Source organism: Varanus komodoensis, unplaced genomic scaffold (assembly GCF_004798865.1).
Source record: "Varanus komodoensis strain SLA01 unplaced genomic scaffold, ASM479886v1 scaffold12, whole genome shotgun sequence".
Taxonomy (NCBI): domain Eukaryota; kingdom Metazoa; phylum Chordata; class Lepidosauria; order Squamata; family Varanidae; genus Varanus; species Varanus komodoensis.
Window position 1 is genome coordinate 11964272 of NW_025335349.1, and position 12450 is coordinate 11976721.

Consider the following 12450-nt stretch of genomic DNA (forward strand, 5'->3'; position numbering starts at 1 on the left):
TTATTTTATCCATATCCACACTATCTCTTAATTAAAATTTCATTTTAATCTGCATGTTATTATTAGCAATCTTGAACACCATTTTTGCAGCATATAAATAAAATGGTAATATTGCAGAACAGTCCACAAGGAACACAGGAGGATAAGCCCATTTTTTTTTAGATATTTTCAAGCCTTGTACTTATTCAGCAAGAACTTGGCAAGGTTAACGATATTCATGCAAATTTCACCCATTCTGCAGAAAAATCACTAGCAATTCTCTTCATATATAAAAACAAAATTTAAGAGGCATGTAGCTCAAAAACTCTTGTCTGAAACTTGGCAGTCATATTCCCTTCTTAAAAGGCTACTATGCTTCAAACATATGTTTAACTCTAGCAAAACACACACACACACACACACACACACACACACAAAAACACAGTTTTTGTAATTTTCAGGATAGTCAATGGGAAGGAATGATGCATCAAATTTATGAATCCTGACTTGGGTTCCACTTCCAAATGGATCTGAGCTAAATTAGGCTGTGTTCTGATGTATTGCATCTGTGTACGAGCAAGATCTTTTGGAGCTCACCTTACTTGAATATTAGTGCTATAATTCTGTATAAAGATCTGACCTTCCCCTACCCTTGTTTCTAAAAATATCTATATTAAAAAAGTGTAACCTTGCGGTACATTTAGTTTTTTGGAAAAGGAAAAAAAAAAGTTTACATCAAAGAGATCAGTTTGCAGCAGTTGATGTACAGATTTGAATACTCACACATGAAAACACACACACATGCGCACACACCAACCCTGTACTTCAACAAATGTATCATGGCTTTTTATCATGGCCTTTACCTTTAAAACTGTTACTCAATTTTGTCAAGAAAGTAAACTTAACTGGAAATATGAAGAAATGAAAGTACTAAACATTTACCTTGCCCAAGGGTGAAGGTGCACCAGAGCTAGAAAAATTAATGAAATATACTTTAGGAATATCATAAGCAGGCTTGAGTATGAGTTCACAGTCTGTGGCAAACAGTACTTAAAGATTTGTGTATTTCGGCATCCCTTAATGCTTGGAATAATGCATTGGAATAAATTCTTAATGCTTGGAATAAATTGATTCAGTTTCTCCTATAACAAACATTAACAGATCAATAAAATGTACCAAAACAAGTCATTATGCATGGCCCTTAATTCAGCCTTTGGAGATTCCCTTCCCTTTCTCTAAACCACAACCTCTGGAAGGGGAGAGGAATCCTCATATTTAATCATTTGCTTGCAGGGAAAGAAAATTATTAAATATGGACACGCCCGAGTTAAATTAGTTTCACAGAATGTAATGTGCACATACTTCAGACACACCTAGTTTGTCCTTCCAATATAATTGAATCCACACCAATCAATCAATGCTTTAATTGAAAATCAATGTATTTCCAGTCAAAAATATTTTTATGAGCCTTTTGTAATTTTGCTACTTCATTCTCGTTAATATTTATCATAGTTAACATGCAGTTCTCTTTACAGACAGGTAAAATTAGAGATCCATCCATTTAACTAGCTAGTGTAGACATGTAGTTTAATAACCTTTTAGCACAGAAAAGCATTTTAAAAAGCATACCATGCAAATTAAAGTATTCCCACTGTGTTTTGTAAGACGATTTCATAGGTATTTCATTTTGTAGACACTGTTCTAGGTCTGTATTCCAATTAACAGAATGAAATTAACATTCATGGAAATAAAACTAGGATAGGCTTATTTTTTCACTAACAGATATGTTAAAATAGATGCATGCAAAAGCATTTGCAAGTATTAGTTACTTACCCCTCACTAAGTTGTACAACAGTCATGTACATAAACAAAAGAAAAGAACATACGAAGAAGGATTTGTTAATGAAAGTTTAATATTGTATCGTCTTACAGTTATAAACAAATCACAGACATATTTATTTAGGCAAGAAGCTGTGAACACTTGCTGAACACACATGGTATATATGTAGTTCAGAAATAATTTACACCTACTAGTGTGGAACCTGTTTATGCTCAATAATACAGAAGAAGCTTGAAGTTATCAAAACCAGGGATACTATGAGCCAGCATACAGGTCAATCCTGAACATGTCTACTCGGTAGAGACAGATCAGCTACACACAGTGTGCCAGCAACTCAATGACAGGTTATTGCCATGACACACGCATGCACTACTTATTCTGGATGTACTTTGGCAGAGGTCTTCTAAGCACAAATGCATGCATGTGCCCAGGAACTCACAAGCACACACAGCTGGAATAGCTCTATATCGGTGCTGTCCCTGCTATCCCAAACCGAAAATGACTGGGCTACCCCCCACAAGCTGTCCCTGAGTTAAATGGATGGCCATTCATGAGAGAAAGTTTGGCAATGGTACTAGTAGGCACAGAGAGAAACACAGAAACAGAGCGAGTCAGAAGGGGCCTCCCGGGCCATCTAGTCCAACCTCCGGCACCAGCCGGCTCAGGACAGGTCAGGAGTCAAAAGTTGGATACTCTGTTCACTCCTTGCTAGGCTGTAACAAATGCCTCAGTGCAGAATAGAACCATCAGGGGCAGTCTGAAGTAATTTGGCGCATTTAGCAATTTAGTAATGGGTAGTAATTTATGGTAGTAAGCTGACACGCAGAGCTAAAAATTATGCATACCTGTTTCCAGGTTTCTTTCCTTCCAAACTGTTTAGATGCTGTTCAAGCGTCTCCATAAGACTACTGGGAGCCTAAGACAGATTAAAAAAACACAGCTATTTACAAGGAAGGGTTGGAGAAAAGAAGCACTGTTGGTAGTCATATTTATACCCAGTTCAGTGCATGCTCATGCCATTGGATTAATTCTAAAGCACAGCTGTGAGAAATAACACCACTGCAATGCTGCTATTGAAACTGTATTGCTTGGTTAAGTACATTCACTTTTGGTTATTGGTTAAAAAAAATAACCAGGAAAAAAGTCTGGTTAGCATGCATTTTAGCTAGAGTGTGTGTATATTAGAAATTAACAACAGCACAGGCATTCACAAATCAAAGTAATAAATACAACTAAACAGGTAATTTACATGCATAGCTTGTGCATTCAACCTAATTAGCTTCATCAATTTTTTACTCTTTTCTTTACTGAAGTCGGCTAGCAAAATTGTTTAAGATGATATGTTTAGAAAGAAAAATGAAATGGATGCCCCCATATTTGATCTCACACCCCTGTAAAGTTTACCCAGTGCATGAAAGCCTGCCATTATGTCATGTATCCTCTGCATAGTGACCAATGAAATTAGGCAGGGACAATGAGGCATAGTGAGATGACATCGCAGGTATTAATCATTACAGGATGAATGTTAGAAAAGAATGGCTGCAGCTCTAGGTATGCTCTCAGATCCAGAGCTTGTTTATGCTATAGGCTTATACTATAATTCTGAACATTCTGCAGCAGTACATGGTACCTATAGAATGCATTTTCTAGACCAGTACTCAGATGTGTTTTGTTTTGTTTTTTGTTTTAAGGGACCAAAAGCAGTCTTTTATGTTCAAAATTATACTTTCAAAAATTAGTTAAAGATGCAACACAAAATAATATTTTAGCCACAATAAAATTGTTCTTTCTCTTTATTTCCTCAAGATTGCTTGAGGCTTCGGCGAATGGGGTGGCATAAAAATGTTTTAAAAAATAAATAAATAAATAAATAAATAAATAAATAAAGATACTATAGCCAATTTTAAAGGACTCATAAACATGCTCTTGCTGTTGTTACAATGAGAAAGGAAAATAAGTACAGTAGGAACAATTAACAGTGTCCTTAGCTCCTCCAGGATAAAAATAGTGCCTAGATAAGCAGATTTCCACAAAGTGAGTAATCAAAGAAGAAAACCTTCAGAGGCAGAGAAGTTAGATGCAAGTTGTATTTTATCAAGATTACCGGTTCATCAACTGTGTATTCTTTAAAAGGAGACTTTTCATTATCATCACTGTTTTTCAGATCACAGAGAACTCTGGTCAGCAATACCTAAGTTATTTTCATGCATAAAACAGATTTACACTCTGATTAAACCAGTTTAGTTAACAATGTGCAAAGCTTGCTCGTAGGACTAAGTTGGCAACTCTTAATAACCCTTGGCTATCCTTCTAGAACCAGCAGTCTCAGTTTCCAATACAAGATTCTACAATGTCAAAAATAAACTGTTTTCATGGGAAACCATCATAAAAATAGTGACCATTTTACATATAGAAAACATGGAAACACAGAAACATAGGAAGTCAGAAGGGGCCTCCTAGGCCATCAAGTCTGACCCTGGCACAATCAGGCTCTGCTCATAAAATGTCCAGCTTGTGGGTGCCCATGTTTAAGGTTGAGGTAAGGGTACCACATATGACTATTCCCTAAACATTACCTGTTTCTAACTGATTTTTTGTTTTTAAAAAGGAAGATATTGGTGCCTTTTGCATATAAACAGGTTTTAAAATATATAATCTACATCTATGGCAATATCTGGTGACTCTTCAGTTCTTACTCAGAGTTAGGACATTAATAGGATTTAAACTTGAGTGTAAACCCCAGATTTGCATCCCATAATGTTTGGCAGCATACCAATACTATTAAGAGCCCTTGGAAAATCAGTGCTAGGACAGACATAACATACCAATGGCTCAGGGCATGGCAGCTCCAAGGATTTATATTATTATTTATTTCATTTCTATACCCCCTAATAGGCAACACTTTCTGGACAGTTTACAACCATCCTGGAAGAAGGCCATAATACAATGAAACACTTGAAAACACCTAACAGCTAAAACAATATATGATACAAAACAGGCCTGTTAAAAACACACCTGTCATAGGTATATCCATCAAGCTGTACAAGATGCTTAGATAATATCTTTAATATCTTGGCACTGGAAGGGTAACAAATTTGGTGCCGGGCAGCCTCAATGCGGACATCATTCCACTACTGAGAAGCCTTCTACCTTGTCGCTGCCCTCCAAGCCTCCCTCAGAGGTGGCTCACAAAGGAAGACCTCAGGTGTGGATTGTAGTATCCAGGTAGACTGCAGCTGCAGGAAGTACCCAGTAGTTACTTCATTCCCAAGTTTGCAAGGATTTATGGGTTAAAATTGGCAACTTGGACTGGGCTCAGAAGCATACAGCCAATTGGTTTTATATGTCTGGACCTTCAGGTCCCAGTGAGTAGCCTAGATGCCACACTTTAACCAAGCTGCAGCTTGTGAACTGTTTTCAGGGACAGCTCCACAAAGAGTTCATCGCAGTAATTTAACTCAGAAATCATCACAGTGTGGATTACTGAAACCAAGCTATGATTGTTCATAAAGGCCCACAGCTGGGCCACCAGCCAAAGCTACTAGAAAGCAGACTGTCCCACTAGGGCTACCTGAGACTCAGGTGATTAAGATGGCTCCAGGATAACACCCAAGCTAATGACCTGGTTCTTCAAGAGCAGTGAAACCCAGACAGTCAGAGGATAGAGCTTCAATTTATTAGCTCTCATCCAGTCCATTGTTGCAGCCTGCCTCTGGTTAAACAAATCCACAGCCATAACCAGTGAAGGTGAAAAGGGGAAGTAGAGCTGCATGTCATCAGCATATTGATGGCGATGCATCTCAGAACTCCAGATATTCTCATCCTCTGCACTTTCATACGCCTGCCCACAGTCTCCACTTGTTATATGTAAGCCTTACAAATACTTGAACACTAGTTGAAGACGAGATGGCCACTGCTGCACTTTTTTTCTATGTTAAAGTAAATTTTTAGTTTATTACACCCTTCCCTAAAATGTGTTTTAGAACAGCAAAATCACTTTGAATCCATTATAGAAGTAAAACCACAGAGTTTTACAATTTACTAATGGTAACAGTCATGAATCTCAATTAAACCTAATCTTCATCAGAGGGAAGAGTAATTAAGACGAATGTCTGGCTACTGCCATTTTCCTACCTGAAAATGTAGGAATGGATCTAGAACCCTCTCAAGTTGCTGAACAGGAAATGATAAACTCTACTCCTAATTTCACAAGGTATATTAATTTACCATCAGCAAGAAAGAGGCCTGATATACAATCAACTTTCCTTAGCTGTATATTCTGAACAAGCATTCATACAAACTTGTTATAAGCAATCATAATATCTCTATTATCATGTAAAATTAAGACTTTTTATTAGAAGCTAGGAATATAATCCAAAATCTCTGCTCAAAGTGCCCACATGCCTTTTGCGATAACGAATGTATCTACTTAAAGAAAAACTTATGAAATTATAGCATTACGATTTGCATATGTTTGTACACCAGCATGTACGGATACAAATGAGGTCACTAACTTCAAACCAAGTGCCCAAATTCAGAGATTAGCACTTACCTGGAAAGAATGCTGCATGTCCATTACATAAAAGATAGTTACCATGTGGTTCTGTTTGTCAATCTAAATATTCAGGTTTTATACAATACTTACTACATGACCTATTTCCCTCATTCACATGTCACAATCAATTCGTGGGTTCAGTTAACCCAACAACAAACAATGTCTTAACTCTCAGTTGTTTTAGTGTCATGTTATAATTCTTGACCTCAAAAGTCGTATATTTAAATAGAAAAAAGGTCTCACTCCCTTTCAAGTTGTTTTTAAAGTTATTATGTGTAGCAGTTGGGCTCAACGCCTTCAGTAGACATGCCCCAAGACAACATGGGAATTCACTCCAAGTCAGATGAGACAGGGAAGCCGTTGTTAAAGTGCCATGGATGTGGTAGCAGGGACAAAGAGGAAATACAGCCACCATTTATTTTTTCCGAGGACAGTCAAGCTGCGCCATCTGAACCCATCTGTGAACACAAGCTCACAATGAAGTGGAAGACTGAAAGCAAGTATGAGGCCCAAGAATTAGGAGACAGACGAAATGGAGGGGGCTGTGTAAAATCGTGTGCTTGAAGAGGCTTCCAACCTTCCACCTCTGAGGGAGATGGTCCCTCAGCAAGGATCACCCTGAAGTCCAGGCAAGCCATAGCAGACAGTGTCAGTTCCCCAACACCTCTTTTCCATGGTGCTCTAACCCAGGGAACTCCCCAAGACCCACGTGGGATTGACAGGGTTCGGACAGCATGGGCTGAATATGGGTTGAATGTGTCCTGTTACTGAACAATAGGTTGTTGTTGAAATGTGGGTTATCTATTTGTGCTTACAAGCTGGGTTCAGACAGCTACAAGCTGTTCCTCCAAGGTCTGCCCACGCTAGCCAGCATTTTTTTAAAAAATAAGCCTAAAGATGTGTGCAAAACAATTCATATAAAAAAATCCAACAATTCATATTTTAAAAAAAACAAATCCAATTTAAAATGTGCATAACATGGATTTCAAGCCTTGGTTGGGACGCTGACTAGGAAGTGCCCATTGCTGGGGGGGGAGGGGGGTGATGCCCACCCTGAGCACTGCTGAACAGGGGCTTGAGAGTTGACTGGTAACCTGACAAAAGAAAAGAGAAGTCAGGAGAAATCCTGTGCTAAAATCCTGTTTTGGGGGCATTTACATCAGCAAGAGTATCTTTTTTGTTTTCCCTCTGTAGTATCAACATGGGAGAAACTCTTGATCTCTAGGTGTTTAGGAAAAGCTTAAAGTGTCATCCCCCATACCACACTTTTTAAAGGGAAACTGAGTTTGACAAGTAACTGTCAAAACTTACCAGCCATACCAAGGGTACCCAGTCTATGTATTTATTAGATTATGGTTTTGGTTTTCCGAACTTCTTACAAACTGCCTTGGCTATTTTCAGAAATGTGGTATAGAAATCCAATCCAATCAATCAAAAAAAATACACTGTGGAGAGGGGCCCACCTTCCACACATCAGTCTGCTCAGTTAGACTTGTCCTTTTCTGAGAAGGCGGCAGAGGGGGCCGCTGGCTCCGCTGTTTCAAGGTTACCTAGCAAAGATTCTTGGGCAGAGGGTGAGAACCAGCCTGCCTTGGAAAAGGAGGAGGCCTTGCAGAACCAGGAGGGCAGCGGATTAGGAGGGAGTTCCTTGACCCAGTCAAGAGACAAGCAAGTGACCAATTAGGAAGCAAGTGACCAATTAGGAAGTGTTTGACTTGCCTGCCATCTGGCCCTCAAGCACCAGGAGCCACCCTGAAGGGAGGGAAGGAGGGGAAGTCTCAGTCTGGATTCAGCTTTTTACATGAGCAGATGCTTCGGGTGCATCAAAAAGAGAAGGCCACATTGATTTATAGTGTCTAGTCCCCAGATAAACTTTAATAAAAAGATTGTACATCCAAAAACTCATCTGAGACTACTGGAGTGGAAAAGTAGGAGAGAGAGACATGCCCATGACAGGTTGAATCCATAACTTAAAGCATCTTTAAAAATGTGTTTGACAGATAGACATGGGAAAAAATAATGAGACTCTCAGCATAGACTTTTAAACCAGAATTTTAAGGCCTCAGCAGATTGTTAAAAATCTAAAGTATTAATTTTATTTTTTAAAAAAAGTTTGGATTCTACCATAGATATGCAAGACGGCTTGCAATGCACCATTTTTAAATAATCCATTAAACATTAATATAATAAATTGTACATGTTAATAAAAATGGTGAGAAGGAAAATTTTAAGATAACCAAATAAAATTGATTCAAGACAAAAGGTTCAAATTCAGGCTCTTTCAAAAGCACATTTATCTGTTTCCCAAAGGTGACCAATGAGATAGGCATATGGTCATATTAGAGAAACCACTCTTCAACCTGGGCACTGCAGGCAAAGGGCCTTCTCTTGCATCTTGGCCTATGAATGGCTGACAGTGAGGAAATAACCTACAAAGCCTTTATTGTTGAACAGGGTGGAAAGGAGACAGCTTCACTTTTAATAGTTGTACAAAAGAAGCAAGTTTATCTGAAACACCAGGTGGAATTCCCTCTTCTACACAACTACTAAAAGTTCAAGTGCACTTTTTTACCTGGCCATCCTAGCACCAAAGCAGGATCCTACAGAAGGTGATCATTAAGATATTCTGGAGAAAGACCAACAGACCACTTTAAAAGTTAATCCAAAATGGTGACTTTGTCTGTTGTTCAGTCTCTCTCCCCCCCCCCCCCCCCCCGCACACACACACAGACACTCACACTCACACACACCCTTTTCTTTCTACAGTGTTACGAGTACCAGTCTAGAAAGCTGGTCAACTCTCCATGTTGTTTCAGCTTAATTTCAATTGGTTTCTTTATAGGCCCTCTCCTGCAGTGGCTACACACTACCCAAAAAGAAAGATTGCCAGACAACAGATGCAGAAAAGATGATGAGTTTTCATGTATACAAAATTATTGCCTAAAGCCACAAACAAGCCCTTCTGCTTATCATTTCCTTGTGACATTTTGTGCAGGGCCCTGCAACCCACCCCTTCCCTACCCCAGCTTATTAATCTTCCTGCAGGAATTGAGCAAAACCAGCAGATATAAATCCTCTGAATATTTATAACAGCATCATTACAAATACTTAATAATCAAGAGTATCAATGAAGACTCAGTAAGTGCATCATCTCAAAGCAAGTAACTAATCACCATATCTGAAAGCTGTACCTGTACCATCACTAGGTTGGAAACTAACCTACTATGGGAATAAAAAAATCATGTTGTCCAGGTTTACCTGTAACATCTTAACCGCTGCCCAGTTATGGGTGAACTTGGTTAAGTCAATGAAGGGGTTCACATAAGATAACCCACATTCAAGCTTGTGTATGCACTGAGCGTAGACTGTTGTGGAAACATAGGTTAATGTGCTGTCTGAGCGCAACTGTGCTAACAACCCATGATTTGTTAACCATATACTACCCACAGTTAACAACAACAAATCACAGGTTCTCTTCATGGGTTGTTCATTATTAACAGACCATAGTTTGTTAGCACAGTTGGATTCAGACAACACGATATCCGACAGTTCAAAGCTTAAGGTTGAGTGCAAACTGCAGAAATGTGTGAACCTAGCCGGTTTCTTTGAAAGGGGCTAGATTTAAAATTGTTTCAATACCTTAAGATATTAAATGGGAAACCAACCCATCATGGCTTGTTTGCAGGATTCTTTCATCTGCTCTGCCACTGGCCAGGTCAAGTATGTGTTCAATTTTCAGATGAATAGCTGCATTACCTATCCATTCAAGAACCCTTTAGAAATGTCTTGAATAGAAACCCAGACTGAACAGTTTTCCACTTAATCTTCCCTGTTTGTGAAAGATCCGGCATTAGTTCTTCTACAGCTGCATTCTCTTTGGAATAAGCTTGCCAAAGAGGTATGCCTGGCACCTACTCTTTTTCCTTTCCAGAGCCAGGTGAAACGCTTATTCTCTAGACATTTTAATAATTAATTGTAGTTTTCATACTGCTTTATCATTATTTCTGCTATCCTATATACTAATTCAATAACAGCTGCTGTGGGTTTGCTACAGTTATTAATGCTGTCTTACTGTTTTGCAGACTTATGGTTTTATTCTGATTCAGTTTTTCTTTTCCATTGTTTATATGCTTTGAATGCTGTAAACCATCCAGAGGGCAGTATGAAATGAAATAAATAAATACACTTATTTAGGAATGAGTCCCAAGGAGCCCAATAAGACCTATTTCTGAATAGAAGTGGACTGCAAGCGAATAGTTGTGTGCTTTCCAACTAGCCAGCATTGATATTTTTACTATCCTCTTTCTAAAACAGATTAAGATGTACCAATTAACAAAACATACATAAGTCAATTAAGGATTAAGATTAGTAACAAGTATATTTTCCAGTTTAGTTATGAATAAAACTGTCCAGTCAATGTGTTAGTAGTTAGAAGCCCCAAAGGGCTAAAGAACTCCAGAATATACAGAACAGAAATAGAACAGAAATATTTTAAGAATAAGTCCATCAAAATAGTCTAAATTATACTTATGAAGGCAGTAATGGGCTATTTTTGCCAGTAACTTCTACATCTACAGTCCAACAAATGAGAGGAAGCTTATTGCTCAGCATTTAAACATATTTGAATGCCCTATAATTTTAGATAGCTCTTTAAACTGTTAATTACTTTTCAAAAGGGTTTAAAAGGCTACATACAATTCTTCATGTGTATTACCTAAGCTGAATTGGTAATCAGCCACCCTTCATTTTCATTCAGTCTGAACTTAAGAAAACAAAGAATAATTGAAAGGTATCAATTATTACTTAAATAAGTAGTATACAAACATCTCTAATGCGAGGCTTGCAGAAGTTCTTCTATTTGCATTTAACCTCAGAGTTCCTCTACAGGCCTAGCACTTCTCATTCTATTTTAGGGTTTCTAAATCAATGTGCTAACGCTGGAGCAGAGATGTGATGCTACTGTACAAATGAGGGCAAAACAATCTAATTTATTTACAGGACTCTTCATGACATGTGGAGAGGGGAATAAACAACTTTGGCTTATTCCCCCAGCTGTGGTCATGGATATTTGGCCACTGACTTGCCTATGATCATCCAGGAACAGAGATTTGAAACTGGGGTTTCCAGCTCTTGAACACTCCACACCTGATCTCTGGCTTCTGACAATGTATGTCCTTACCCAGATTTTATTATAGCAGCCCTACAACTATCACCTGTCAGGAAAAAAAGGAGTCACCAGTCAAAACAGTTATTAGAGACTTAATTTCCCCCCCAGATGCATTACTTGCAGTCTCAGCCTCTGGGATCAATTTGCATCTCTGACAGGGAGAAGAAATGGACAGTCTTTTCATTAGGCATCTCTAAATTAAATATGGCCTGAAAAAATGAGTTCTTCTTCTGGAGACAAGAACAGATTGACAGCAGTCAAAACAGTAGTTGTTTTCAGGATCTGCATTTTAACTTTAAAATATTTTAAAGAATAATGCCATTAGGTTGCATGCAAATGAATAAAGTCACTGTTGCTACTGTTACCAATCATCCATCTAAATGCATCTTAGGAACTTACTTGTGTGAGATCAGGAATGTCACCTTTGTCAATTCCAACTTGCTGTGAATGATGAAAACAAAAAGATTCTTACAGAAAAAGGTTTTCATTTTTTACAAGTCCCAAAAAATAATTTAACTGTCACATTTGAAAAGTTATTATTCAACTTGAAAATAGTTACAATTTCCATTTGCAATATACATTATCTTTTCATTGACAGGTCTTATGTGTTTCAGACATAGGTTCATATGGCTTAATCTTATTCACAGAACAGCAACTTTGGAGAACAATAATCAGAACCCAAATACAGACTTAGTCTTTTATGAATAGAGCAGCTGTCCCAGCTACAGTTTCTCCATGTATAAAAGTAAATACCTGAAACAGGAGAGCCCGCATTTATTTAAAGACTGGGTTGGCTCTAACTCTGGATATTGAAATAACAGTTCTATTGGAAAGGCAAGCTGCGCAGAAGCATGCAAATCCTATCTCATGTGAGAGAAGGATTAGGGTTAGGGAGAAGGAGGATAAAAG

At 38.2% G+C, this 12450-nt stretch overlaps 1 protein-coding gene across 14 annotated transcripts in view; it reads right to left on the minus strand.

Moving 5' to 3' along the window:
- Positions 1–12450, minus strand: part of SNAP91 (synaptosome associated protein 91) — a 103815-nt gene that overhangs the window by 47957 nt on the left and 43408 nt on the right. For 12 of the 14 annotated variants that reach the window (XM_044422138.1, XM_044422136.1, XM_044422135.1 and 9 more), the window contains 5 exons: positions 11941–11982; positions 3924–4010; positions 2665–2735; positions 1813–1818; positions 922–949 (listed from right to left, as the gene is read on the minus strand). In XM_044422138.1, the coding sequence (XP_044278073.1) occupies positions 922–949; positions 1813–1818; positions 2665–2735; positions 3924–4010; positions 11941–11982 (234 nt within the window). The remainder of the gene's footprint in view (positions 1–921; positions 950–1812; positions 1819–2664; positions 2736–3923; positions 4011–11940; positions 11983–12450) is intronic. The other 2 variants (XM_044422141.1, XM_044422132.1) reach the window with 1 other exon arrangement.